At 41.1% G+C, this 27533-nt stretch overlaps 10 protein-coding genes across 10 annotated transcripts; 5 read left to right on the top strand and 5 right to left on the bottom strand. All coding sequences in view use genetic code 12, as the record gives it.

The window, feature by feature from the left end:
* Positions 1-545: 545 nt before the first annotated feature.
* On the bottom strand, positions 546-1941 carry TEF1 (translation elongation factor EF-1 alpha). Its single transcript, XM_064917028.1, has one exon. The coding sequence runs from the start codon at positions 1929-1931 to the stop codon at positions 555-557; it is 1377 nt and encodes a 458-aa protein (XP_064775431.1). The 5' UTR covers positions 1932-1941; the 3' UTR covers positions 546-554.
* A 507-nt stretch (positions 1942-2448) lies between these two features.
* RJT20DRAFT_127573 (protein kinase activating protein) lies at positions 2449-4953 on the bottom strand. Its single transcript, XM_064917027.1, has one exon. It carries the CDS (start codon positions 4905-4907, stop codon positions 2700-2702), a length of 2208 nt encoding a protein of 735 aa, XP_064775430.1. The 5' UTR covers positions 4908-4953; the 3' UTR covers positions 2449-2699.
* Positions 4954-5421: 468 nt separating this feature from the next.
* RJT20DRAFT_127572 (uncharacterized protein) lies at positions 5422-7065 on the top strand. Its single transcript, XM_064917026.1, has one exon. The coding sequence runs from the start codon at positions 5703-5705 to the stop codon at positions 6903-6905; it is 1203 nt and encodes a 400-aa protein (XP_064775429.1). The 5' UTR covers positions 5422-5702; the 3' UTR covers positions 6906-7065.
* A 399-nt stretch (positions 7066-7464) lies between these two features.
* RJT20DRAFT_134637 (DNA-3-methyladenine glycosylase II) lies at positions 7465-8511 on the top strand (the record flags this gene model as incomplete). Its single annotated transcript, XM_064918345.1, has 1 exon — positions 7465-8511. One exon carries the CDS (start codon positions 7465-7467, stop codon positions 8509-8511), a length of 1047 nt encoding a protein of 348 aa, XP_064775428.1.
* Positions 8512-8628: 117 nt separating this feature from the next.
* Positions 8629-9509, bottom strand: PGA46 (Pga46p; the record flags this gene model as incomplete). Its single annotated transcript, XM_064918344.1, has 2 exons — positions 8629-8642; positions 8675-9509. The coding sequence occupies 2 exons, from the start codon at positions 9507-9509 to the stop codon at positions 8629-8631; spliced, it is 849 nt and encodes a 282-aa protein (XP_064775427.1).
* Positions 9510-12396: 2887 nt separating this feature from the next.
* RJT20DRAFT_134635 (uncharacterized protein) lies at positions 12397-19248 on the top strand (the record flags this gene model as incomplete). Its single annotated transcript, XM_064918343.1, has 1 exon — positions 12397-19248. The coding sequence occupies one exon, from the start codon at positions 12397-12399 to the stop codon at positions 19246-19248; it is 6852 nt and encodes a 2283-aa protein (XP_064775426.1).
* A 125-nt stretch (positions 19249-19373) lies between these two features.
* RJT20DRAFT_39632 (uncharacterized protein) lies at positions 19374-20082 on the bottom strand. The gene has a single exon (XM_064919979.1). The coding sequence runs from the start codon at positions 19963-19965 to the stop codon at positions 19498-19500; it is 468 nt and encodes a 155-aa protein (XP_064775425.1). The 5' UTR covers positions 19966-20082; the 3' UTR covers positions 19374-19497.
* A 1-nt stretch (position 20083) lies between these two features.
* On the bottom strand, positions 20084-22017 carry STN1 (Stn1p). Its single transcript, XM_064919980.1, has one exon. It carries the CDS (start codon positions 21848-21850, stop codon positions 20300-20302), a length of 1551 nt encoding a protein of 516 aa, XP_064775424.1. The 5' UTR covers positions 21851-22017; the 3' UTR covers positions 20084-20299.
* Positions 22018-22182: 165 nt separating this feature from the next.
* RRP8 (25S rRNA (adenine645-N1)-methyltransferase) lies at positions 22183-23592 on the top strand. Its single transcript, XM_064917025.1, has one exon. The coding sequence runs from the start codon at positions 22241-22243 to the stop codon at positions 23501-23503; it is 1263 nt and encodes a 420-aa protein (XP_064775423.1). The 5' UTR covers positions 22183-22240; the 3' UTR covers positions 23504-23592.
* Positions 23593-23935: 343 nt separating this feature from the next.
* DSE1 (Dse1p) lies at positions 23936-26309 on the top strand. Its single transcript, XM_064919978.1, has one exon. It carries the CDS (start codon positions 24170-24172, stop codon positions 26228-26230), a length of 2061 nt encoding a protein of 686 aa, XP_064775422.1. The 5' UTR covers positions 23936-24169; the 3' UTR covers positions 26231-26309.
* The last annotated feature ends 1224 nt before the right edge of the window (positions 26310-27533 follow it).

Genomic DNA, 27533 nt, shown 5'->3' with positions numbered 1-27533 from the left:
TATGTCAATTTCTTCCAATTCCATCACCAAAGAGCAAATTGTTTAAAATAATATAGATACAACATTAAATCCGACTGCTACTCTAGATAAACAAAGCAGGGTTTATAGAATTTGCTCTATTTTTCCATTTATTGCAGCCATTTCTTATTCTAAACTGAGTCCCCTTCGACAGCTTCTTCCTCGGCACATGACATAAATATATACAGGATATTTATTCACTGAAAAATTTGACGATGAAGTGACAACTTAGTGGAAGATACGACAAACAAGCTATTGTAGTCGTCTATAGTAGAAGTTGGCTTAAAGTTGTTCCTTGCATCGTAAGTAGACTCTCTGTGTTGCTTTGAAGATTTTTGCAATTTTTTTGACTGATAAACACCGCCGTTCCCTATCACTGTAACTATTAAATGCATCTATGAAGTTGTGAAATGCCTCCATAAAGTCATCGCCTGAAGACACCATTACTCTCCTCTCTCTACGATATCTACATTATCATTTTAATACTTCAAAACTGTATTCAATAAACTGATTAAACAAACTAATATCTAAACAGATTACTTCTTACCGGCCTTGACGGCGGCCTTGGTGACCTTACCAGCCTTGTCGGACTTCTCGACGGACTTGATGACACCGACAGCGACGGTTTGTCTCATGTCTCTGACAGCGAATCTACCTAATGGTGGGTAGTCAGTGAAAGCCTCAACACACATTGGCTTGGTTGGGACCATCTTGACAATAGCAGCATCACCAGACTTGACGAACTTAGGGTTCTCTTCCAACTTCTTACCAGTTCTTCTGTCGATCTTCTCGATCAAGGTGTCGAACTTACAAGCAATGTGGGCGGTGTGACAGTCCAAAACTGGAGAGTAACCGGAGGAGATTTGACCTGGGTGGTTCAAGACAATGACTTGAGCGTTGAAAGACTCAGCACCCTTTGGTGGGTCGTTCTTAGAGTCACCACAGACGTTACCTCTTCTGATTTCCTTGACGGAAACGTTCTTAACGTTGAAACCAACGTTGTCACCTGGGACACCCTCGACCAATTGTTCGTGGTGCATCTCGACGGACTTGACTTCAGTGGTGACACCAGCTGGGGCGAAGGTGACAACCATACCGGCCTTGATGATACCGGTCTCAACTCTACCGACTGGCACCGTACCAATACCACCGATCTTGTAGACATCTTGCAATGGCAATCTCAATGGCTTGTCAGTTGGTCTCGAAGGTGGCTCAATGGCGTCAATGGCCTCCAACAAGGTCTTACCGGTGGACTTACCGGCCTTGGTCTCCTTCTCCCAACCCTTGTACCATGGGCAGTTTGGAGATGGCTCAATCATGTTGTCACCGTTCCAACCAGAGATTGGGACGAATGGAACAGTCTTTGGGTTGTAACCGACCTTCTTGACGAAGTTAGTGGTCTCCTTGACGATTTCCTCGAATCTGTTCTTGTCCCACTTGACGGAGTCCATCTTGTTGACAGCAACAATCAATTGCTTGACACCCAAGGTGTAAGCAAGCAAAGCGTGCTCTCTGGTTTGACCGTCCTTGGAGATACCAGCTTCGAATTCACCGACACCACCAGCAATGATAAGAATGGCACAGTCAGCTTGGGAAGTACCAGTGATCATGTTCTTGATGAAATCTCTGTGACCTGGGGCATCAATAACGGTAACGTGGTACTTTGGAGTCTCGAACTTCCACAAAGCGATATCAATGGTGATACCTCTTTCTCTTTCAGCCTTAAGTTTGTCCAAAACCCAAGCGTACTTGAAAGAACCCTTACCCAATTCAGCGGCTTCCTTCTCGAACTTCTCGATGGTTCTCTTGTCAATACCACCACACTTGAAGATCAAGTGTCCGGTGGTGGTGGACTTACCAGAGTCGACGTGACCAATAACAACGACGTTAACGTGAGTTTTTTCCTTACCCATTGTGCTGAATGTATAATAATACGGATGAAGAAAAAAAGTGACTACAAGAAAAAGATGAGAAACATCTTCTTAATTATATGTGTTGGAAAATGGAAAGAGAAAATTTTTTCAGACGATGGGATAGGTCACGTGTCATAAAGGGGTGGGCGATGTCAGGCAGAAACAAAAAGAAGGTTGGGGAGAAATGAGTGGGGATGAGGGAGGAGGTAAGTTAGGGCTGAAGCCCTAGCAACAGCCCGTGCCTTGTGGGGGGATTGGGATTGGATGAGTGCGGGATTGGGTGGCGCGAACAGGCTTAACATGGCAAGTGGTTGCTTTTGCTTTTTTGCATCCAAATGGGGAGTGGGGGAGGGGAGAGAGGTCGGTGCTGGTAAGAATTGAAACACGAAATGGTGATATGGTGAAATGGTGATGGTGTTGGTGAAGCTGATATGCTGATATGCTGATTTCTACTATGCCGATATGTTCTACAGAGCAGAGGAACTTGTTTATCCCTTAGGAGGAATGTCCATAATTTTCCATAACTTCGTAGCGTTGTGGGATGAGTTTAGAAGAAAACGGATTCAATCAATACCTCGAATTGGTCATAAGCCACGAATTGGTCATATATATATATGTCCTAATCTGCATTTGGTCGAAACATCTTAATTTAATCAACTTCACTGTATCCCATAAACTACCTCTACTCTCTCACAATGGGAAATTTACATGCAAAATTATCGTCTATTCGATTCGTAATATCATTACCGTCTCTACATACTAATACATTCACCTACCATACTTGCCACTCATTCTGGCTCTCCTTCTTACTGGTCTTTCGCCAGTTTGCTCACCACCTTTATCTCCATCCTGTTCCTCCTCCAACTTCTTCAAAAGTTCCTCATTGTTCCGGATGGACTCAAAGTCCTGATATCCCACGACCTGTGACAACATGTCCTCGTCCTCAATATTGGTCACATCATTATTCTGCATCTCTTCTTCGTCTGATTCCTGAGACTGCTTAGCCCGAATCAACTTGCTCGTGATGGACTCATGGGAGTCACGGCCAACTAAGCGGCCAAACTTTTGCTTTTTGTTATTGTTCTTACGTGGTGATGGTAATTTCATGATACTGTCGCTGCTTTCATCTTGGCTATGTTTACGCTTATCATTATTCTTATCACTTGGATTGTATTTAGGGATATCAACCTCTTCTTCAGATCCCGGTGGGCCTGCACTCTTCGTCCTCTCAAATCCTTCCACATTAAAATTCTTTACGTAGTTCATCAATGATTTTGGACGATCATAGTTTTTGGGGGCGTAAATACACCATGTCAAGTTTAATAGATCTGGCATTACCAATGCGCCTTTATGTACAGATAGTTCCATAATTTCCCATAAATATGCAAGTGAAAGGATTGGGATTTCCCAACTCTTCGCTGCATTTATCTTGTTCTTCGAAGAAATTACAGAAACGGAAGAAGTTCCCGATTGGTACGTGGGACAATTAATAACGTCTGGATACCTGTATTGGAACAACTTTGGGGAGTTTTTGCTCAAATTAGTCTTAAAGAGATTGATATTAATAATAAGCAAATCTCTTTTGGATGTGAGCGTGTCACAGAACTCAAAGCCCATGTACTTAATGAGTTTTTCAATATGTAATAACTCTATGCCTGTGAAGCCAGTTATGCAAATCTTAAATGGCTTGCTCGCCTGAACTAGGCCCTTCATTGGTAGTGCCCACCTATCAATTATGACTTTATTGTAGAATATGGAGCGCTCTATAAACCATTCCGTAACCACTTGAATTTCTGCGTTGCTAATCATTGCTTTGATAGATGGTGAGAGAATCCTAAGCATTAAAGTGGATTGCGATCCCTTTGATGCTGGAAGAATGATATGAGTTATAGTACTGTCAATTGTGTCAGTACTAACTTCGCCATTGTGATTGACTATGGCTTGAGAGAGTAACTTGGATTGATGAGATGTGAAGCCAATTAACAAGAAATTGAATCCCAGGAATAAATGCTTTTTCTGGTGGTCCTTTTCATGCTCTTCTTGGTGTCTCCTCTTTATGAAAGTCGACGTTGTAGTTGCGACATCTTCATGTGGAGTTGTACTCTGAGTCTCTTCTTCCAGTTCATCATCCCACATGGAATCTCTTATTACTCTCTTAGTCTGTTGCTTATTGTGATCCATAATTGAGTTCCAGATTTCAGTATTCTTTTTTATTCTCCTTATAGGAGCTTCTGATTCTTCTCCTATCTTTGCATTAGACTGCTTGGCATTAGTCAAGTCTATGAATTCTTTCCATACTTCACAGCCTGTATCGTAGGGGTTATTTGTGTCTTTGGTTAAAATGTAATCGTCGAATTCCAAGGCAGCTCCTCTATAAACACTATCAAACAACCAAACGGGATGAACTACAGGCTTTTTCCATTCAAGGGCTTTAGTGTACCGTCTACCTTGGGGTTCAGTGCTAACCACACACGTGTTACCTAAAGTTAATGATTCAGTAGGTTTCCCTCCATGTCGTGTGACTAATGATGTCAAATTCTGATACTCAAAGAATTCTGAAAGAGCCATTTTACTCCAAGATTCTTTTCTGAATTTACTCTTGGTAAATAGTGACTTCAAATTGCTTTCATCAAGTTCAATTCGAGAGATGCAAACACTCATCCCATCAAATACTGGGTATAAGTAAGATTCTATTTGTAACGCTTGAGAGTCGTCTTCCTCTCCTTTTATCCAACACTCATATAATTTTAAAATTGAATCTTCATGTAGAAAGGTTATATCTGCTCTCTGCTTAATACAGAACTTATATTTTGCTGTGTCACGGTTTCCAACTAACAAGTAATGCACATCACTCATCAAATCGCTATAGTGAGTTCCACCAAGAGCCTCAATCTTTTCAGCAATATCCTCACGCTTTTTTGACGGTATTCCCGTACAACAGAACGTTAGTCCGTGGAGCGGTTTTCTATTGGCCATATTCGAACTTGACCGAGTTTGAACCTGCTAAACCACGCCTTTGTGGTGATAACTGCAAAAAGGAGTAATATAACCATCAACCAACCTGTCTTGTCATAGTGAAGTATGGTGTTGATAATCCTGTACAGAGTTGTATGACGCGTTTGTCGTAACAAGAGAATGCGACAGCAGAAATGACAAAGACCTCGAGGAAGAAGAGATAGCCAACCCACTTACGAGATAGTAGTTATGAACAATGGAGAGGCTCTAAAATTTGATTTCTATGGTCAAGAAGACTTTCTTAGTCAGTTAATGATATCGAATTAGTAACAAAACCAACCGTACATTCCTGTTCATCATGACCTTGTTGCCGTGCCAAACTTTCTTGGGCCGAGGATCTCCAGAACAAATCTGTCATCTCTCGGTATACAATACAATATGTGGAGTCCGGAACCACAGGTAATTGCAATCAGACAGTTAAGTATACTCCACATTACTCATCTTACTCACCTTCCTATCATACATATGTATATTCCCGCTATACTAAATCACGCATACCATGGCCAAAAAAAACATATGAGAAATTCTCTATCAAAAATTAGCACGATCTCTACTTATCGTGTCTCCGACTAGCTTGGCATTTTTTCACAACCATCTTCCTCCAGAGTCTCAAGCTTTTAGCGAGGTTTGTTCATTTCCCCACAATTTCTCTCACTAGAAAAATAATTTCTATATATATGTATTGAAGATATTAGCGATTGGAAATTTCACAGTTATAGGCTCATTATACTAGTTATAGAGATAAACAATAGCAAGATGCCATTGAGTCCCGACACATCACCATTTTATACATATTCTACGAAGATAGTAGAAGCTTCTCATCCGCGGTATCCTGGATCCGTAGTGCTCGACAAACCCACTCCAAATGCCGAGGACTATCGTTTGGTTGTCACCTATAGAAAATATGTCACCACAGACAAAGATGTCCAAGGAAGAACGCCATTAAATTTGGTATTTTGTCACGGAAATGGTATGAACAAGGGCTTGTGGCACTACCACATTAATAAGCTCTTCATTAAGTACAGACAGAGCAAGTATTATGTTAATGAGGTTTTGGCGTTGGATCATGTCAACCACAACGACGCTGCAATTATCAATAGAGGGAAGCTAGGAAGTGTGTACAACTGGTCAGATATGGCAAAAGATATCATTCAGATCGTGAAGCACAACGAATGGCGTACTTTTCAAAAACCAGGGTCGCTCAATTTTCTTATTGCTCATTCTATGAGTGGATTTGCTTCATTGGTTGTAGCACTTGAAGAGCCTAACTTATTCACAGCTATAATGCCAGTAAACCCCGTGGCTCATCAAACAGAAGAATACCGCGGTTTGATAAGAGAAGCATATACCAAATGGTATGAGACTAACAAGTTGATTGACACTTTCAAGATACCAGACGGGGTGCATTGGAAGACATATATTAAGAACTGGTACCTTAAGGATTCGTTTTTTAAGCGTTTCCACCCTGCTGTTCTTGACAATATGATAGAGGATGAAATTCCACTGTGGTATGATGAAAATACCCATTATAACGAAGTTCAGTTGAAACATGAAGTTTCACAGGAATACATTACCTACTTTAGTGCTTTCGATTCCGTCACCAACAAAATGCCCGTGTACCAAGGAATCTGTACCCCAATATACCATGTTTGGGCAGAATTTGATGGTATTTTACCTGAAGGTGTTAAGTTTATTCGGGACAACTTGAAAGATGTGGTTATCCCAATTGATTTACCAGGTACCTATCACTCTGTCAATGGTGACAACCCCGATCTCATTATCGAGCAGATCGACCGTATGATCAACGACCGAATTGCCATTGCAGATAGCACCTTCTCTAAAAATGACTTTGGTTACAAGAAACAATATGGAGACGGGTATAAGGACAGCTTAATCAAAGCTACTTTCAAAGAAAATCTTCCTCTCGCCTTAGAGGGCTCGTTCAAGCACAAACTATAGATCGTGGCTAACGAATGACAATAGCAATTACATACCAAACGGACTTTTCCATATACATCCATTAGACTACTCCCAATAACCCCTTTATTACTATATACACATTTTCGGCTTTATGCATTTGAGATCCTTTTTTCTTCTCTCAAATGTCGGCTTTAGTGATGACTATTTATTTGAAATGTATAAATTGCAAATTGAAAAATGACTTATGCATTATTCTTTTTAATTTGGAGAGTTTTGTATAAACAAGTTGATACATTATACTACTATCTATTGGAATTGTACATTCTATATAACTTTAGAAAAAAAAGAAAACCCGAAACAGCACGTTTAAAAGGTGACCTGAAATTACGTTCATCATTACAAAGCCTAATTTATTGCTCTCAAATTCAAACGGCAATATTACTTTAGACTTTTACGCAAGTGGCAGCATTGAAACACTAGTATTGCCTCCTACTGCCACTAAGGACTCTAAGCTATCTTCAACTTGATTTCTCCGATTTATTTCCGAAGCTTTATCGCCAAACGCGTCTTTTTGCAACTTCCGTCACGTCTACTAACTATGGTTTCAACCACTCGTTCTAAAACCACGAAAAGAACCTTATCGATGGTCGAATCTCTCGATGACGCTCTTGACTCTACTGTTGTCAAAAAGTCTACAAAGAAGACATCTGTCACTAAAAAGAGTGTCAAAATCGAAACCCCCAGTTCCTCTTCGTCTCCTAAGAAGAGTCCAAGAAAGGCTGCTGCAAAGAAGATAGACTTAGAAGATTCCTTGGATCACATTATCGTGCCGAAGGATTTTAGTTTGCCCGAAGACTTTGTTGAGTATCATGAAGTTGAGTTTTTAGAGGGACTCAGGCATCTCATTAAACAAGATCCATCTTTGTATGCACCTATAGTCCATATGAACTTTCCCCGTTTTGCAAAAAAGGATAAGGTAAAACGAACAGATGAAGAGACCATATTGTACTACTGGTATGCATTGATATCAAGTGTTATTAGTCAGCAAGTCAGCGGAGCAGCAGCCCGCTCAATTGAGAACAAATTCAAAGGTCTCTTTGGTGATGAGCAACCCACCCCAAGCAAGACTTTATCTAAGACTACAGAGGAATTAAGGTCAGCTGGATTGTCATCAATGAAGACCAAATATGTTCTTCATATCAGTGAAGTATTCAGTGACCCAGATTCCAAGCTTAGTAACCCAAGGTTTTATGAAGAACAACCCTTAGATGTCATCATTAATGAATTGGTCACTTTGAAGGGAATTGGAGAGTGGTCGGCTAAAATGTTTGCAATCTTCACCTTGAACGAAAAGGACGTATTTGCCTACGATGACTTGGGAATTGCTCGTGGAATGTCAAAATATCTTTTGCGTAGACCTGAGGTTTTGCAAAAACTTAAGGATCAAGTTCGAGAGGATGAGATCATTAAGGCATTGTTGAAGAAAAAGTCAAAATTTGACAAAAAGGATTCCAGACGTGATTGGACACCATATCATGATGAGTACGTCAAACTTGCTGCTGAAGCATTTAGCCCTCATAAAACTGCCTTGATGCTAGTTCTTTGGAGGTTAGGATCTACAAATATTGAAGTATTAGAAAACTAAATTACTGCAAATACTACAAAAATAAGCCACCATATGGAACTTTTACTGAGTCCATTTTGACGTCCACTTGACTTTCCTTGTTCTTCTCCTCCGATATCTATAACTTTGTTCTGTTTTTCACGTTCTAGGTCCTTGATTTTATTCAATTCTTTCTCTATCTCACTTAAGCCGTAGTCCAAACTTTGCTGTCGCAAAAATTGTAAATCCGACTCTTTGAAGCCTTGGTGGTTAACTAGATAGCTTATAAACTCTTCAATATCAAGTTCAATTTCGTTCTTTACTGTAGCGCTTTTTAGGTCCTTATGGTTTAATCCATATTGCTTATAGTTGTAATCCTTGAATTTGTGAGGAAGTTTACCTTGTCTCTCAGCTCGGTCTTGTTCAACTATAAGCTTTGTCCAACGCTTTAGATCTCGTTCATCGGATGCTGTATCTTGGTAGTTTTGAATATGAGTAGAGAGAAGAGAGAATTCTTTTGCAGTGGGAGAAGGTGTAGCTTTACCAACATCTTCGTGGCGCTTGAAGTTGAGGAAATCGTGAATCCAAGACTTCTTGGAATTCACCACGAGACTAGGAGAGATAGAGGATTCGACCAGTTTTGAATCAGTCACCTTAGTGGAAGCAGACGCGATAGTGACGTCTTGAAAGGGATCTTCTATTGGGGAATCGGTCTTTCTGTATGGCGTTTTTTCATTTTCATCCTCTTGTTGTATTTGGTTAGAAAACCAATTGGTGCGAAAAGTGCTTAGGAAAGGGTATCCTTTGGACTCATGGCGGGATTTTGGTACAAAGGATTCACCAACGGTCTTCCCAGGAATTACAGGAACTGTTATGCTGTTCTTTTTTGGGGGAATGAACTCCTTGAATTTGGATTTCAAAGATGATCTAGAGAGTCTATCTGAAAGGAATCGGTGAGGGTCGTCAACTTCCTCGTTGTCAACGATCACGTTTAGCGAGAGCACAGAAGTAATCAATAGGAGTAGTAGAAAGATATTCATGATGCAAGGAATGCAGTAGACGTGTTAGCAACGCTCGTATGTCCTATAACCCGTAACCATGGAAACAATAGCCTTGCAGCTATTATTTTGCATCAAGGGTCCTTTTTCACTTTTGTGGTTTTCGCATCCACGCATTTTATGGAACCCCAAACTGTGATCCACTTTGTTTTTACGCAGAAAAACACACTATTCTAGGGTACAGATAATGTACGGTTATGTTTCGACAATGGATCTGTGTTTACATTGGAGAGTTCTAAGTGTTTGCGTTATTCTATATAAAATCTACCTCTAAACAGAAAATGAATAATCTCAAGCGCCTGTTCCAACTTAGGATCGTAGCAAGTACTATTCCTAATGCAGACTCCTGAAGGCAACTTGACACCAAAGGCGTCTGTTAAAAGCATACCAAGCACTGTATGAATTTCACTCGCTTTCCCCTGACCATACTTTCTTGTTCCAAGTGACCAAACTTCTTCACAAATACGCCCAGATCGTTACCTGAAAGTCGTCTGAAATAGGCATTTCGCTTAAACGAGGCGGCATCACACCATTATTATCGCAGCCGAGCACCCTGACCTCCCAAACGGTGCATACCGTTTTGGGACACCTGCAACCGTGACTGAAACGAACTAAACTAAATTTACCGCGTGTGTGAAATGGTTTGTGTCGTGTTTTCCATTTTGACCTATCGTGTTTCCTGTTGATAGGCGTACAATTAACAGGTGATTATTAAAGGACCAGAGGAACGGCTTATGGTGAAAGAGACGTCGTAGCAACAACATCCGTAAACACCGCAGCGGCGATTCAACATGCGGTGATTTTCAAATGTCAGTACTACATGCTCACTAGTCTGGTTAAAAATTTCTATTGTCCTCAAGGATCGTGAAATTTCATCTCTACGGTTCAAGAATCTAACCCATAGCTATTAAGGGAGACTCGTCCTAAATGAGGCTGGTAGTGGACGGATCGGGGTTGATCACGTGAAGACACACCTGTCCCGATTTAGCGAGGAACCTACACGGGCCTATTGTATTGGCGCACAGGAACAGGGGTACTCCTGAGAAAAAGTCTGAGCAAAGAGAAGTCGGCACGCTCGGTGTATTTCATAAGGGGCTGGAAGAGGTATCACTGCCACATTATTACTGATAATGCAGTATATGTAGAGTAGAGATAGAGTAAGTAAAGACAGCAGAAATAGATGAACAGGATACATTTGTAAGTCTCCTATGATGAGATATTAAAAGACCGGCACGCGTGTTGGTACCGTGGCTAGATAATATTTTAGCAACTTACGAACACACGTCAAGCGTCGACGTACAAAAGTACCAGGCTGTGGGAGGGGTCCGTTGCATGTTGGATCATTGACAAGAGAACTCAGAAGCGAGTCGCATGCAATGAAGAACTCAACGGTACAGCTATTATTATCAACAACACCAATATCAACATCACTACCGTGAATCGGTAGTGCGAATTAAAATTTGGTAACTTAAAATATGCTGCGAAGTTGATCCTTGAAATCGTTCTTCGCAATTGGCCCCCCCCTTTTCGTGTACTTTTCCTGTCAAACTGGGAAATTATTGTCAAAAGGACGACAATGCACATGAGATCGGCCACTAATTATGGAGAGAGTTTTGGCTACTAGTTCTTCGAGACCTTGTGAGCTCTGGTTCTACCCCCTAAAGATGAGCTCCAACTTGCTGGAAACCCATGGATTGTACTCCCCTTATCGTGAACCCTCATGTGGGCTCTCCTGAATTCATTGTTGCACCAGTACCTGGGCTCTTTTTCTTTATCTGGAGGAATTTCCACCACTAAAATCCGGTAAAATCCACATCTTATCCTCAGCTCAGTACAAACTTGCTTCTGTCTGTTTTCTTCTAGACCGTGCGTATGGCTACAGAAGAACAGGCCAAACAAAGAAACAAACACCCCGATAGCCCGCCCCAAAAAATATCTTTCTCCCAACAGCACGACAACAATCACAGTAATTGTCACTAATGTAATCAACAATAACACTCCTCAAGCCTGCCGTTCCTCCATACCAGCACCTCTCGAATCTCAAATAATAATTTATTAAACATAAACACCAAAAATAAAATTAAATAAACTTAAAAATATAAAATTCCTCTACTCGTTTTTGGACACCTGCGCACGACCTCCTCTCACAGTGTCTGTCTCATAAACGACTATAACCAAGTTTAGAGCCAGGTTGGAAACCAAAGCAAACCTTCAAAAGTCCAACAACTATCTTGTCCAAAGGGTAAGGATTAAGGACGTTAACACCCCAGTTTACAGAGTCCGCTTCTACTCATCACTCACTCGCTTCCAGGAGCTGTTGCACCCGTAAGTAACCACCAAGACTTTGCTCTCTTTGTGTGTGCTCCACATATCCCCTTGTTACAGCGGCTAATCAACCGAAGCAAGAATCCAGAAAATCCATCCACAGAGTTTGTTTCTTCCAAAACAGCGCATCCTTGACACCAGAGCTCGTTTGGATGGCCATCCTCAACTTAGAATCCCAATTAGACTTGCAACTTATCATTAGAATATTGCTATAGACCAAAAGTGGCCCGTTTTGCACACATCTTCCAGTGTACCATTGCTCCTTTATAATTGTCATCTTTGTTGTGCTTGACAGGTCTCTCCACTTTGTTTCTACAGATATTACGTTTCCACAATTGAGATCGAGTATCAATTTTACTTTACTTGTCATTTTGATCGTTCTTGTTCTTTCACACACCACGATTTAATCAGCCTTCCCCATCCCAAAATCTCGACCCGAGTCTACTCACCAGCAGGTTTAAACTAGCTAACCATCTGTTATCGGCACATTAATTTGCATCGGGTTATTCTATCCCTTCCACTCGCTTAAAAATTCGCTTACACAATGTCAGACTTTAATCAACTGTCTCGCCGCAATTCGTTGTCATCCATCTCCACGGCTAATACAAACACCACTTCCACCACCACGTCGAATTCGGCGCTGGTGCGAGGAATGCTGACAGACAACTTGCTTTCGCTCGACAACAAGTTTATCAAAAAGCAGATTAAACGGGTTCCAAATGGACTTACACAAAAACTGCCAGTCCAATACCAAAATAGCCAATTCCCACAACAACAGCAGCAATTTCAGATGCAACCACAACTACAAATTCCCCATCAACAGATGCAAGGTTTCTCGCACGGTCCGCAGCAACAGTTTCAACAACAACAACTTGCGTTCCAACAACAACAGTTCCAACTGCAACAACAGCTTCAGCAACAATCGTTCCAACAGCAGCAGTATGCCCATAACAGGATACCGAATGTGGCTAATGTTCCAGTACAAGAACAACCATTGAGGTCAAATGCTTCGAATGGAACGTATTACTTTCCAAACGGGGAAGTCTTCCGTCCAAGAAATGCACCCCTGAAGAGAAACAGACCGGGCAAAATGAATCATTATCCACAACAGCCACCTCCACCTCCTCCACAACAACAGCAACAATCGTACCAACAGCAGCAGAAAGCGCATAACCTGTACGGCCAGCCAATCGGTAATGTAGCTCTCCAATCTGTTAATCAGACGATTGGTAATCAACACGTAAATCAGCAATTCGCGCAACATGCTGTTTTGTCCTCCAATCAAATGATTCTGACTGTCAACCAACAGAGCGTTAGCCTGCCCCAATTACAACAACAGTACCATTCACAGGATCAGGTCATTCAGGCGCTGCCACAGCAATTACAGATGAGCCAAATACCACAATATCCCACTGTTCGCCAAGTTTTACCAGCGCAACAGGCTGATTTTCCACAAGCTCAACTTGCTCCAGCTTCCCAGCAACCTGTCTTTCAGTCATATATTCCTCAAGCCAAGCATCGGTCACAACTTCAAACCATTCAGGTTCCTTCGTCTGTTCCAAGTTCTCGTACAAATTCCATGACCAACCAACAGTACCATCAAATTCCACTGCATATTCAACATCAGTTCCAGAGTGGAAATTTCCTGAACTCTATGCTAACTCCTAAATTAGCAACTGTCATACAGGTGGAATCCTCGTCGGCCGCTTCTCTGGTTTCACATAGATCGGGCCTGAACAATCTGGATTCGCAGGACTCTTTCGTCAATGCGTCTGTCAACCTGTTGAACCTGTTGAACAATCTGCTGTCAACAACAGTAACGAGTGTGAATGTCAATAACATGAACCCACCGGTGAACCTGCCCTCCACTTTGACCAGTGGGCTGAGTGTGCACAGCAATAATGGTCAGGTGAATACACATAGCGGCCACAATAGCATGAATATGAGCATGAACAACAGCAGTAGTATGATACGTCAAGACTCGAACCCCAACCTTGGTTCTTCAGCTTCATCATCTTTCAGCAACCTTAAGATGCTCAACAAACAGCACTTGACAAAGAGTATAAGAAGTAATAATGACATCTCGAACATCCCAACCCCCATTAATTTGGCAGGTAGTGACCAGAGGTACCCCAATCCCACCGTTTCAGCTAATACAACTCCTGTTCGTGTACAACAGAAGCTTCAGTCGAATAATCTTCTCAGAGCATCACCTATCGCAGAGAAAAATATTTCGCATCTAGGTGGAGATAACCTTGAAGATTTGCAGAATGAGACTCTCACTTTGGGATCTGATCGTCCAGATAACATTCCAGATAACAATTTAGTCATGAGTATGAGGTCAGAGGAAAATGATATATCCTCCGACCGTCTCAGCTTACGCTCTGAAAGTCTTGTTATTTCGTCAGACCGTCCAGTTCCGTCACTACCATTCGACCAGAGATCAAAGGAGAGTATTGATCTCCCAGAGGCAAATCTCAGTAAGTCGTCATCGATACATTCCAAATCATCGGCCCAATCCGTAACTCAGCCTCTCACAATCACGACTTCTACGCATAGCACTTCATCTGGTAATATCAACCCTACTTTGGAAACACAACCAGTCAATCATTCAAGAAACACTTCAGTCCAATCCCTTCCTGATCCCACATATCTTTCGCCCCACAAGCCATTGTTGAAGTCCACTTCTAACACATCTAACTACTCCGCATCCTCGTCGTATTCTCTGTCCTCTAGTCTGTCAGCAGTGCTGAATACCTTCGTATCAACTTCAAACCTAGTACGTTCTTCGCTGAATACACCGACGACCTCGATTAATACTGATGGAAGCCACAGTAACAACAACCATATTGCTGGTAATGTCAACTTAAATAGCACACCTGCACAAGTTTACAATAGCGTGGGTGATGATTCGTCAAGCGCTACATCGATTGCCAATACTGTGAATACAGCAAGCACCATCAACGCTAGCACTCATGGAAATTTGACGGGTAATGCTGGCTCCGTTGACACAAGTTCATCCAGCATCATTGCATCTGCCAATACCAGCACCTCCACTACATCTATGCATACAGCTAAGTCTAAAGATGCAGACGAACTGTCCAAAGGAGCAAAGACATTTGCTGATGCAGTCAGCACAAACCTCTCTGACCAATTGAACAGTGAAAAGAATGTCAAGATTGTAAACGATATTGAAGAAGAGGAGATCCCATTTGTAAACCCATACACTGCACTCAATACTTCGAAGGAAGAGTTTGAAAATCCGTATGATGCTTTAAAAGAATTTGAGACCAAATACTCTTCACCGAAGGATACTAAGCGTGATCTAACAGACGTTCCAAAGAAGCAAGCCGAAGAGAAAGACGATGTTTCCAAAACTGGTCTGGAAAATGTTGCACCAAAGGATAAAGCTGATGAAATAGCAAAATCGGAAAAGGTTAGTAAAGAATTACCTAAGAGTACATCTTTCGACCCGTTTACGTCAGCATCGAAGCCAATAATGAGCAAGTCGGTGTCAAATAACCCCATTCCTGTTCAAACTACAATGTCCACTTCTAATTCCGCTCCATCGCTCTCTGAAATCAAGTCCAACCTACATCATGTTCCAGACAGAGTTGTCCTGGTTCCAATACCGCCTACAATCAAGAAAGAGTTTGCTCCAGGAAAGAATATTGTATTTAAGAACATTAGTGAAATCAAGAAGCGCTTTGAGCAGCTTGAAGCCGAACGCATGCCGAAAGCTATGAAACAAAGGAAGTCGACCGAATCATTATCAACTGATAACACTCTTATTCTGGAGTCTATCAATGATACCACTGCTAATGATTCAAATGACAATGAAAATGAAAACGACGAGACTAACTTGAGCACAATGAACGAAGAAACAGATGATCAATTGAAGCTGGTGAAATCCTTAAGTATCCCTGACACATTGCTACCACCTCATGTAGTTCTGGAAGAAACAAGGGATACTATTACTACAAAAGATTTGTTAACCTCTCTTGATGTGAATAAGAATGAGATGGATGTATTCAATGATAGCGATTCTGTGAGTGCATTAAACATAAAAAAGCAGAAGAGTTTACCTTATACAGCATTGTCTAAATCTGACAAGAGTACTCCTATCGTTTCCAATGCGGACATTGGCGGAAGTGGAGAGCTTGCACCATTGAAGCAGGGACCTACCCTTACTACAAGCGATGTTATTTCTAACCCTGTCGTTTTCCAAAGCCATTCAATAACACTAGGACCACTTTCTAGAGAACCTATGAAGCTTGGTCCGTTGTCAAAAGAGCCGCTTAAGATTGGTCCTTTGTCTAAGGAGCCCATTAAACTTGCTCCGTTGTCCAAGGAACCGGTGGTACCAATTTCTCTTCGACCCTTGGAGAAGGAGACTCCAATTTTCAGGAAGCCGAGATCCATGTTATTGCCAATGACAGAGCCACAAACAGCCATCAAGGCTTCTAAATCTATCGAGTCGTCCACAGATTCTGTTGTTTCTTCCCTCCCGAAAAGGGAATTGAAGAATAGTGATCCTATTACTCTTTCTTCTCTCGTTCAGCAACCGCTTGGTTTATCTGGACTTTCTAAGCCATCTACTTCGCTCAGTTCTCTCCCACAAGAGTCATCATCGAGTGAAGATGTCTTTGAAAGTCCTCGGTACTCCCCTGGTCGTCCTTTCCATTCCGAGGACAATCTTTCACTTGATTCGGGACCACAGCCAAGAGATAGATCAAGTGTTTATAGCGCATTACCAGAACCAAATGTGTGTGATGACTCATTCGACATTATTGACGACTACACTGTAGATGAGGACGAAGATGAAGCATTTGAAAATGAGGACATGGATAACGATAGAACGCCAGTATTTCAACCTACTGGCAATGATGAAATACATGGAAATGATGAGCTTGGTATTGCTGACGAGAGTCAAGATACACCAGCATACTCACGTATCATTGATATTGATGACGAACACTCTATTCAAATTCGTACTCCCAACACCTCAGTACCATCAACTCCAAGAACCTCGATGTACTTCGAAGCTGACCACGAAGCCTTTTCTAAATTTTTGAATGACACTCAGAATGAAGTTCCACCTCGTGCAGATGTCGTGGTTGTTCATAAAGGTCGTAGGCTCACCCATGAAAAGAGTAAGAGTATTGTATCAGGTAGTTCATCCTTTGGTTCGATCAATGAAATAACTGAATCACAAAGCAGGAGGTCTCCATCTCCTAAGTTGAACTTGAGTCTCGCTCAGAGTCATAAAATGCACTCGACTGCTTCTGGCAACATTCCATACCATGCGCAAAAACCATCAGTGACATCAGTATACTCCCCTGTGCAGACACCAGAAAATAATGTGATAGATAATGGAGTTGATACAGTATTAGAAGTTGATGAACACACTGAAAGAGGTGCATCAAATAGAGTGTCCAACATGCTTGATGTGCTAGTTCCAAAGAGCGAGAATTCCTACAACCATGGTTCTCATACGGCGACTCCAACTTTACATGCAGCCTCGACCATAGGGGCACCCCAAGGCACTATAGATAATACCACCTCATATAGGGTATCGTCTCTCTTGACCCCAGTTGAGACTGCTCCACCGCCAGTAACTCCAGAGAAAAATCGTCAAATTCCTACAACTCTTAAGAAGAAACGTTCCATGCTTGATGTTGCTGAAACTATTCAGATTCCGGACTCTCCTGAGAAAAACACAGCATCCTCAACGCCAAGAAGACGAACTGTATACATATCGCCTGAACGCTTGAACGTAAGCATGAGTACACTTCATTCACAGTATTCACAATCATCGGCCACTGCATCCACCACAATAGCATTACCAATATCTCCGGAAAAGCGCACTTTAAAAACTAGAAAGTCAATGCCATCACTAGTTCCAGCTGCATCCCGTTCTCCAAGCAGGAAGTCGCCTTCATCCACAAATCTTAAGTCGTTCTGGAAGAAGGTTTTTGTTCCTAAGAAACTTCCAGATAGAGAGGAGATGTTACGCCAAAATGCTCAAAACCAAGAAATTCAGAACCGAGATGTTCGTAGTCGTGAGCTCCTCCGCAACGAACTCCGCAGTGAGATGAGGACCGACACACCGTACGTTCCTAAAATTACGGAGCCACGTAACTACGAAGCTACCAAGAATGAAATCTTACGAAACGAACTTTTAAGGAATGAAGCTCTCAGAAATGAAGCAGCAGCTACCGGAAATGAGATTCCAATGACCATTACACCTTCAAGGCAAATTGCGGAGTTCAACTCAATACCCTCCGTTCAAAGTAGGGCTACGAGTAAGGGCAGCAAGACATCCAGAGGCTCTCCCTCCTCATCTGCAAGCTCTTCTCCAATGAAATTCAAAAGGGCATTTCCATTTAGCAACCTCAGGAAACAGTCAAACAGTTCCTTGAATTCCTCTGCCAAATCGTCAATCGCAGAGAATAAGCCTCTTCCTAAATCACCTAGAAAGAGTCTTTATGAGGATGTTCCAGCACTCAAATTACTGGAATTACCTTCAATAGAAACGGAGTCAAATTTGTTTGGTGACATGATGATGTCTTTTGACCAGAGATTGAACAATGATGAGCTAGTGAGGCCTATTCGTCCTTTGAGTGCTAGCAATGCACCTGTTAATGAGCCTTTCTTGAGAGACGACGAATTGACCACTGACCAAATTAAGGACCAACAGATGAAGGATCTGGAGCTTTCTGCTACCAGGGATGATAGTATTGACACTTCTGGACTAGACATGGACGAACCCAAGAGGAAGTCAACAGATGATCTCTATATGGATGATAACATCAGATTTCTTCAGGGCGAATACTTGTGGTCAACGTTGGCTGATGGTCGTTTGAGTAAGGTACTTGTGGTAAGAGATGAAGAAGTTGATGACTACTCAGATATTCCTGCCAGAGCCACTGCCAGACTGGATGGTAATGGGGAAACTATTGTTATCTCGAATGAGCAATTGTGCTATATTTTCAATAATTTGACAGAATTCCAGAGAAGGCATTTGCCTCCTCATTTAAAGTACATCAAGCAGTTCCGTGATTATAAGTATGTTGAAATCAGCGTACAGAAATTCGAAGACTTGGAAGGTGTCGTAAATGTTGCCTCTAGTGTGAAGAATGCACGCTCGCTACCAATCTTGAAGACACGTCCTAGCATTCATGGTTCACGGAAGAAAGTTATGTTTTCGAATAAGATTCTGGTCAGTGAGACCTTTGCACCAGATATGTACAAGCGTTACAATAAGGCTGTGACTCAATATACTTTGACTGAGAGCTCCGAAATCAGCAAGATTAAAAACGAATTGAACTACTACAAGTGTAACGAAATGTTGGTACACGAGAGTTCACAAAATAACACACATTTCTTCTACTAATATGGTTGTGATTCCATCTAAAATTACAATTTCATTCATTATATACGTTATTTCGGCATGAAATATGCTTCATTTAGTTCCATTTTGTATTCTTTATTTATGCTAATTTACATTTCTTTCATTATAATATTTTGGGTAAAGTTTAGAAGCGTGGGGTGTGGTAGAAGTAACTAAAGTTATTATTGACCCCTCTCATTAGCTGACTTGATGTTCTCTGGTTGAATTCCATGAACATTTTCTAGAGCTTTACTAACTCCCTCTATACGTAGTATAGCTGTGGTTCGATAACAATAATGGAATATGGTAGTGATTATCTGGGGGATTGTCTACAGCAAACGTAATTTCTACGAAGGGGAAGAAAGTTCTTTGTGGATCTTTCAACACTCGAAAGTATGCTCCAGTAAAGAATTTGACTCTATAAATGCCTGGCTTGAGGGTTGTCCAATTGATTTTCCCCGTTGAGGACAGAGCCTTTGTAGCTCCTAAAGACTCCAATTCTGTCGTATTCAACTTTGGGTCTAGAATCCAATTCTTGATTCTACCATCTGCATCCGTTCGATTCATTCCAAAGGGTTTTGGTAGCACCTCCACTGTGACATCCGATTCATAGTTCACATCATGTAGTTCTGAAATATAAAAGATTTGGCATATCACATTCAGGGCTGGTTTGCCTTGTGTAGTATCCAAAATATGGCAGGTAATCGGATCAACTGACATGATTATATAGTAGCTGAGAGTTTTTGAGGCGTTACTGAATTTGCTTTGGGTCGTGCTTACTATGTTAACAATTGATCACCATGAGTTTATATCAAATACTGTAAATCTTAAGACAAGAAACAGAAGTTGAGAGTCGGCAAGATGATGTGAAGAGTATAATGAACCTTGAAAAACCGGAAAACTCCGAACATGCAAGCCGATAAGAAAACGGTCATATGCAGTAATCCATTAAATAAATATATATGGTAGCGCGACCCGAGTTACTAGTTGGTATACTTGAGTAGAGCCTAATTGGCCTAGCGAGGTTCAAAAGGTATATACAAGGGTGTTGTCTCTATTCTGTAGAATAGGTCCATTGGATCAACCTGGGGTCGTATCTCCAATTGGCACGTTCGTGAAAACAGTCGGTAATGATGTAATCAATTAACCCGTTAAATAGTTTGTAAGATGCACCTTCCGCCATATGGGATGACTGATTAAGATATAAAATGTATGACTGGACGTCTAACACTTCCTGCTTATGGGGCTGTGCTAGTAGAGATGCTTTGATGGCTAAGAGGCGCTTCTGAAGATCTTCAAAAACGAGCTGCAAATTCCTCAGTTTAACATTCTGCGATGTTGTAACAGCAACGAGATTGAGTTGATGCAACTCATGTCTTATTCTATGAAAAAGTTTGTCTCGCAATGATGTGAAATCATCATCGCCACTTGAAGGGAAGCATTGCAAATTGTATGAAGCAAGTTGCAACCTCGTGAGATTATCGAGCAATTCGCGGATTGTAGCATCATTGTATAATTGGATGAGCTTGAATTTTGCGAATCGGCAATTAACTATGAATTTAATGAATTCAAGCATCAATTGAAACTCTGTGACAACATGGATGGGTCTTTCATTCACCTCGATTATCTCTACGTCTGAAGAGTTGGAATCTTCATTATCCGTTATATCAACAATGTGAGCACTAATCAGTGGTTGCAAAATTTGATTATTAGTAGGAGGATCCGTTTGCTCGGAAACTTCTTTAACCTCTTGAATGGCTTCTACAAGAATCTCGTCATCTTCCTCTAGCAGCTCGTCATCTTCAACGAGATCTATAAAATCAACTTCCGGTTTGGAATTGCTGCTCCGTGCTTGCTTCCGCTTCGTAACAAGAATACTATCATCTCGAACCAAGTCAGGCAACTCGAACACTCCAAGGGAGAGCTGTAGACTGTGCCTAGCATCTCTTTTATACTGTTCATTTCCGTCGAATGTAAATGGGAGTCTCATTTGTGATCCGTTTGTAATTGACGGTGTAAATTGCCATGCTGTCTCCAACACATCCTTTCTATAACTCATGGTCTGTCCCCAGAACTTAATTTCTTGTTCTATGTCTCTTACATCGCTAATAAGCTTCACTTGTGTCGGTCGCACTTGTGCTCCAAAGTAGAAATCTAGGGTGCCTTCAACCTCGAGTAATTTACCATAATTGTTGCCAAATGACAATCCCAATCCTAAATACTTCTCCTCAGTTATTTTCACACCTATTGACAGTTTTTTGGAGCTGGAAGAATCGTCAATTGTTACCAATACAAAATTTCTCGAGTCTGTCTGAGTTCCGGTTCCGAAATCCCAATATCGCTCTCCTATTATGCGTCCAAATACCTTAACCTTATACACTGGATAGTTATTGACGATAACTGTGTTTTTGAAATATTCACCCATCTTGCCGTATATCGATACTGCAGACCTGCTTCGAAGAATATCTCTAATAAATATGGGTACAGCGCTCTGCAGTGTAGGTGCTAAGTGAAATAGTTCTGGTACGTAGAAGCATTTGGTCGGCGTTCGTAGTACTATGTGGTTTTCACCAGGACCAAAGTCAACGCGTGGTTTTTGGTACATGCTTTTAAGTGGCACACATTACTGAGTTTATTATATTAAAATTGGGGTTATAATAAATATGGTGTTCAGTAGTAGTTAAGAACTGTATTCGCTATGCTTTTGTGGCTATCACTCTTCTATCTCTTACGGTTTATTCTGTTATTATTGAATTCATAAATGTAATAATGAAGGTAAGAAGATGTCGTTATTTTGCATTTCTTGATTCCATATTACGACATTATTCTGCGACATCTAAGTCCCACCTCTCGTAATCGGATACTCTCACAGGAATCTTTTTTCAAGATGAGACCTCAAGAAATGGGAATTGATATTAATAAAGTTGATGTTTGTGTAGTAGACTTTAGCTGAACCGTGGTATAACATCAACAAGTAAGTAATTGATAGATAAAAATGGCCTTATTTCAAGTAAGCGGCTGGGACTTGAAACAGGAGAAAATCGCTGTCGGCGGACCTGCTGGAAAGAAAAAGTCCAACAGAGAGAAGAGAAGAGCTAAGAAGAGTGAAAGAGATGCCCACGAGAAGGAAACCGAACAAGAAGATGTGAATGTCGATGAAAAAGGTGAAGTTGAGCAAGAAGAGGAAACAAAAATTCAAGCTTTGAAAGAGTCTAAAACAGTCAAGAAAGAAGCTACGAAAGAAAAGTCTAAGAAGAGAAAGCAGGCCGAAGTGGAACAGGAAACAACAGTAGTAGAGGCTCCATTGCCGATATCCACACAGAAATTGACACCTTTACAGCAAAAGATGATGGCAAAATTATCCGGCTCCAGATTTAGATGGATAAATGAGCAACTATACACCATCTCTTCTGAGGAAGCTTTGGATTTAATCAAACAACAGCCTTCATTATTCGACGAATATCACCAAGGTTTCAGATCACAGGTTCAATCATGGCCTGAAAATCCAGTAGATGTATTTGTCAACCAAATCAAAACTCGTGCAACTGCAAGACCTATCAATGCTCCAGGTGGATTGCCAGGTTTGTCCAACAAAAAGGTCGTTGTCGCAGATATGGGTTGTGGAGAGGCGCAATTGGCTTTGGATGTGAACAATTTTGTAAAACAGCATAACTCCCAAGGCTCAAAGAAAAAGTTCGCCAAAAACAATAACAACAACAAGAGATTCCCCACAACTGGACCTAAAACCTTGGACATCGAGGTGCATAGTTTCGACTTGAAAAAGCAAAATGATAGAATAACGGTAGCTGATATCAAGAATGTTCCCTTGGAAGACGAGTCATGTACTATAGTAATTTTCTGCTTAGCGTTAATGGGAACGAATTTCTTGGATTTCATTGAAGAAGCATACAGAATTTTGGCGCCACGAGGCGAACTATGGATCGCTGAAATCAAGTCCAGATTTACTGAATCGGGAGAAAAGAAGATAATAAAACCAGAAGATGTCGGCAGCGAGTTCGTCGAGACTTTGAAATTATGCGGTTTCTTCCACAAGAAGACTGACAATGACAACAAAATGTTCACACGTTTTGAATTCTTCAAGCCTCCACCAGATATTCTTGCCGAGAGAAGAGCCAAGTTGGAGAGAAAGAAGAAATTTGTTGAGCATGAGACTGACAAGGAAGAATTGGAGAGCAAGAGATCCGAGAAACCCGAAGGTGAATGGCTTTTAAAGCCATGTATATACAAGAGAAGATAGTTTATAGCATAATAGACATATTACAGGCATCAATTAGAAGCTTTTTTACTATGGAGATGAATAAAACTGGTCAGGACAATTCGATGATGTTTAGGATTGCAATTGTACGCTGAAAGAGGTCCTTCAACTTTCAATGTCTGGTTGTTCTGAATTACAATTTCTCCGCAGATACAGAGCCGCTTGCTTTTGCGGGACTTCTTTGTCTCTATAATTCAGCCATTTTTACTTACTCTTATTCAATTCTATCTCTCCAAACCAGTAGATGTTGCTACCCTCTCCTTTGCATCCTGGCAATTGTCCCAATTAGGCATAATGCTGCGGAACTGGTCACATGACTTTCTTGCAGCACAAACTTTTTTTGTGCGCATCTACCATTGTTGGCGCACTTTTGACAGCCAGCCATCTCCGCATTTCTGGGTTTCTCATCAGTATTGGGTAACACCACCAGCCATAGAGATTGAAGCGATTGAGCAACCAAAAGTCAATGATCTCGAGATCACATATAAGATTTGATCCATTCGCTGCCAGATCTGATATCAAAGGAAATGAGAGAACCATATCTGATTCTTTCTTCCTGAAAACAGGATAAAATAAGTTTATCTGACTTTACAACTATTTTATTGCTGCAAATAGAGGAGGATCGAAACATTTAGCACCCGCCTCAGAATGACCGACTTCTACGAACCAACTTTGCTATTCAGGCAAAATGCAGTAAGAAAGGGATACAATCCCGGCTTATCTCCCATTTCCAGTGTAGAGAGTTTGCCATCAACCAACTCAACCAAGTTGAGCTCCCGCTCGAATAATTCCAGCAGCTGGATGTTAAATTTGGATAATCCCAAGGACACAGAAGTGTTGAACCAGTCTTGTGCATTAAAAAGATTGAATATCAAATCTAATTACTGGAAAATTCCAGACTCCAATATGAATCTCACTGCGATGTCCGTGACAAACACACAAAACGACAACCCTGTATTGGCAATATCGAGTGCTAACAACGAATCTAACCTATTTATTTATGAATTGGATGTCCTAGGAAACTACTTGACTCATCACAACACAATTAGTTTACCTAATGTTCATGGGATACAGTGGGTTCCAAACAGTAGCAGATTTTTGGTAACTGGAAATAACAAAGGGTATGCCCATTTGGTTTCTGTACCAAAGATAAATGAACCTAGGCAAACTTTCCATGATGATAATGATGAAGAGGCTTCTGCAGAGATCTGCAAGAGGTTCAATCATAGAAAACATTTGAAGAACAAGAAAGAAATGAATGTTCAAAGTCCTATCTCTAAACTCAGCTTTATGAATAACGACAGTCATCACTTGCTTTCGTTATATGGCAGCAACCTTTTCTACTGGGACGTTAAGGACTGTGAGTCCCAGGTCAGACCATCTCCAATTTCCATTTCTACCATTACTGGCATTACCCACTTTGATCCATTACCCCAATACAACGCTAACATGGTCGGTATATGTGGAAAGTTCGGTGTGTCCTTATTTGACTTAAGGCAACCAAAATTCAATGTACCTGGTTCCGTATTAGACTATGCTTCTAAAAAGAAGCTAGGTGCTAACATGATGAAATGGAACCCTAATGACGAAAATGTTTTTGCAGCAGCCCACTGTGACAACGTGATCAGGTTATGGGATATTAGAAAACAAGACAATTTCTGTAATTTGAATGGACATGCTAATAAAGTTACAAGCCTTGAGTGGGTTAATGGCGATTTATTCAGTGGAGGCAGAGATGGTAACGTTATTCACTGGGACTTGACCAGTGATATGCCTCTGAAGAGAAAGCATTTCACAAACTGCGGTTTGAAAGAGGGATTGGACAGCGTAAACTTCAATCCCAAGTTAAATTGTTTAGAGAATACTCTCAATCAAAGACAATGTGGAACCGTCTTGCCTGCTTCCAACACAAATATCATTGGTATGTGCTCAGTTGCTGGTAGTGAATCTAATGAAGATTTGAAGGTATTATCAATCGATGGAAGCTCCTTCTTCGGAGTACACTCTAAGATTTACGATGCAGTGAATATCAATATCAACTCTGAGAAGTTGTACTACACCGACGAGGATATACAATTATTAATACAGAGTGAGAGGTCAAATAGCACTTTAGTAAATGCATCCACCGATAGCATCAATGAAGTTACAGAACCCCTCAGCATTGCAAGAAAGAACACAATCGAGAATTTATTCCCATCTCACAGCAAATCGGCCGACCAGCCTAATAATTTCTCTCATGAAACCTTACTTGACTCTCAAGAAGACTTGAGCCATGGTATTGAGATAATAGAGGATCATAAGCAAGATCAAGAAGAAGAGGATGATGATAACGAGTTTACTTTCACTCCTCCATCAACATTTCAAATGAAAAATTCCAATGATTCCGTTTTCTCCATAGACTCGGAGCCAGGATCTTGCGTGCTCAATTCTACAGAGGAGAACTTGTTCAATGGTTCTATGGATTCGTTATCTACTGACCCAACAATTGGTCATGATGATAGCACGCCTTCTTCCTTGGAGTCATCTCCATTAGGGCGAGAATCGTCATTTAACTTCCAGTTACTAGACGAGCTTGACTTCAATTATGACGAGAAAAACGCTAAAAGAGATAGCTCGTTCAACTCGGCAATGTTCAACGAAATAAGGGTTAATAGGAAGGCTTCTGTCAAGACGGTTGGCAGTCACCTTTACAGTATTTATAGTGATTAAATAGGTAAGTGGGTATACGCACACGTATAAATTAATTGTTAATATAACTTGAAGGGTAAACGATCCATAAACGAGTGAATGAACTGCTAACTGCTGAACTCTAGAGGGGTTAGAAGGAATTACACTGAATGCTGCGAAAGTTAGCTGCAAACAAATGCTGGAACAGTAAAATAGTCTTCAAACCATGCTGAGTCTGCATGTAGTGTGAAACATATGCCCTACACGACAAGTGCCCTGACTTTCGTAGTTCTTTGATCTTCTTCTGTATATTGAAGAATTAAGCGGTTGTCTCAACAATAAGTCCGATCACCAAAAATAGTAACTCTCAAACGAGAGAGCGGATCTGATGATCTGATTATTATAGTAGTCGCCTTAAACCACCAAAAAATGCAGCAGTCTCTGTGAGGTATTTTATGAGCAAATTATCCGGCAGTTCCACGAAAACGCAGCCAAGTTAAGTTTCCGGCACCAGCTCGGAGTACCCTTTGAGATGATACAAAATATCAAATCTTTTGAAGATTTCTCATTTGAGTCTTGGTAAAGTAAGATCTACTCTACATGGCCCAAAACTAAATCGACAGTCCACTTCTAGTTAGAGACCTGACGTCTGGAACCATGATACAAATGGAGCCGGGGCTACTGCAAGAAGTCGTGCGCTTACCTAATCTCCTCATTGGGTTAGGAAGAGTCAAGTTTTTGTTTTTGCTAAGCGTCGACTCCTATTATTGGAGAGGGATTGAATGCAGCCTTCCTACTGTACGCTTCTTCGAGTCTCCACTGAGATCCCTTATGTATCTGAATTGTAGGTAAGTTGATCGTACTCTTGTGCCAATTGGGGATTTCGACTATATCACGTGACCCATGTTTAACCCATGGAACAGATGGATCCTCTATCACGAAGTAATTAGTAAAAGGTGACGAATGATCGCCATGCGGCCCCCATTGCTTGTTATGGCACTGTTGTTAAAGAATTATTGGTTGTAAAAATGAGCGCTTATTAACTGTGACTAATGGGCTTGTAATTGTAGTAATATTGAGTCTCCGCGCATAGACTTGTTTGATTGCTCGGCAATTTTCACGTTTTTTCCAGTCTGAAGGACTAATGGGTTATCACCACAAGAGTGGGAAAGACGGTTCTAGGAGACGACTCATTTCTTGGGAGCAATCAGCAATGACCGTAGGTCAGAAAAGTCTATTATTCTACCACTTTTACCAATATTGTCCATACAGCGCCAGTAATTTATCATGTAAGTTATGTCATCCTGCCAAAAGTCCACAGCCCGTTGCAATTACTGCGGATGTT

Source organism: Scheffersomyces xylosifermentans (assembly GCF_036884685.1).
Source record: "Scheffersomyces xylosifermentans strain CBS 12540 chromosome Unknown RJT20scaffold_3, whole genome shotgun sequence".
In the NCBI taxonomy this organism is placed as follows: Eukaryota; Fungi; Ascomycota; class Pichiomycetes; order Serinales; family Debaryomycetaceae; genus Scheffersomyces; species Scheffersomyces xylosifermentans.
The sequence above is the reverse complement of the archived record's forward strand: the minus strand, read 5'-3'. Positions and strand labels throughout refer to the sequence as shown.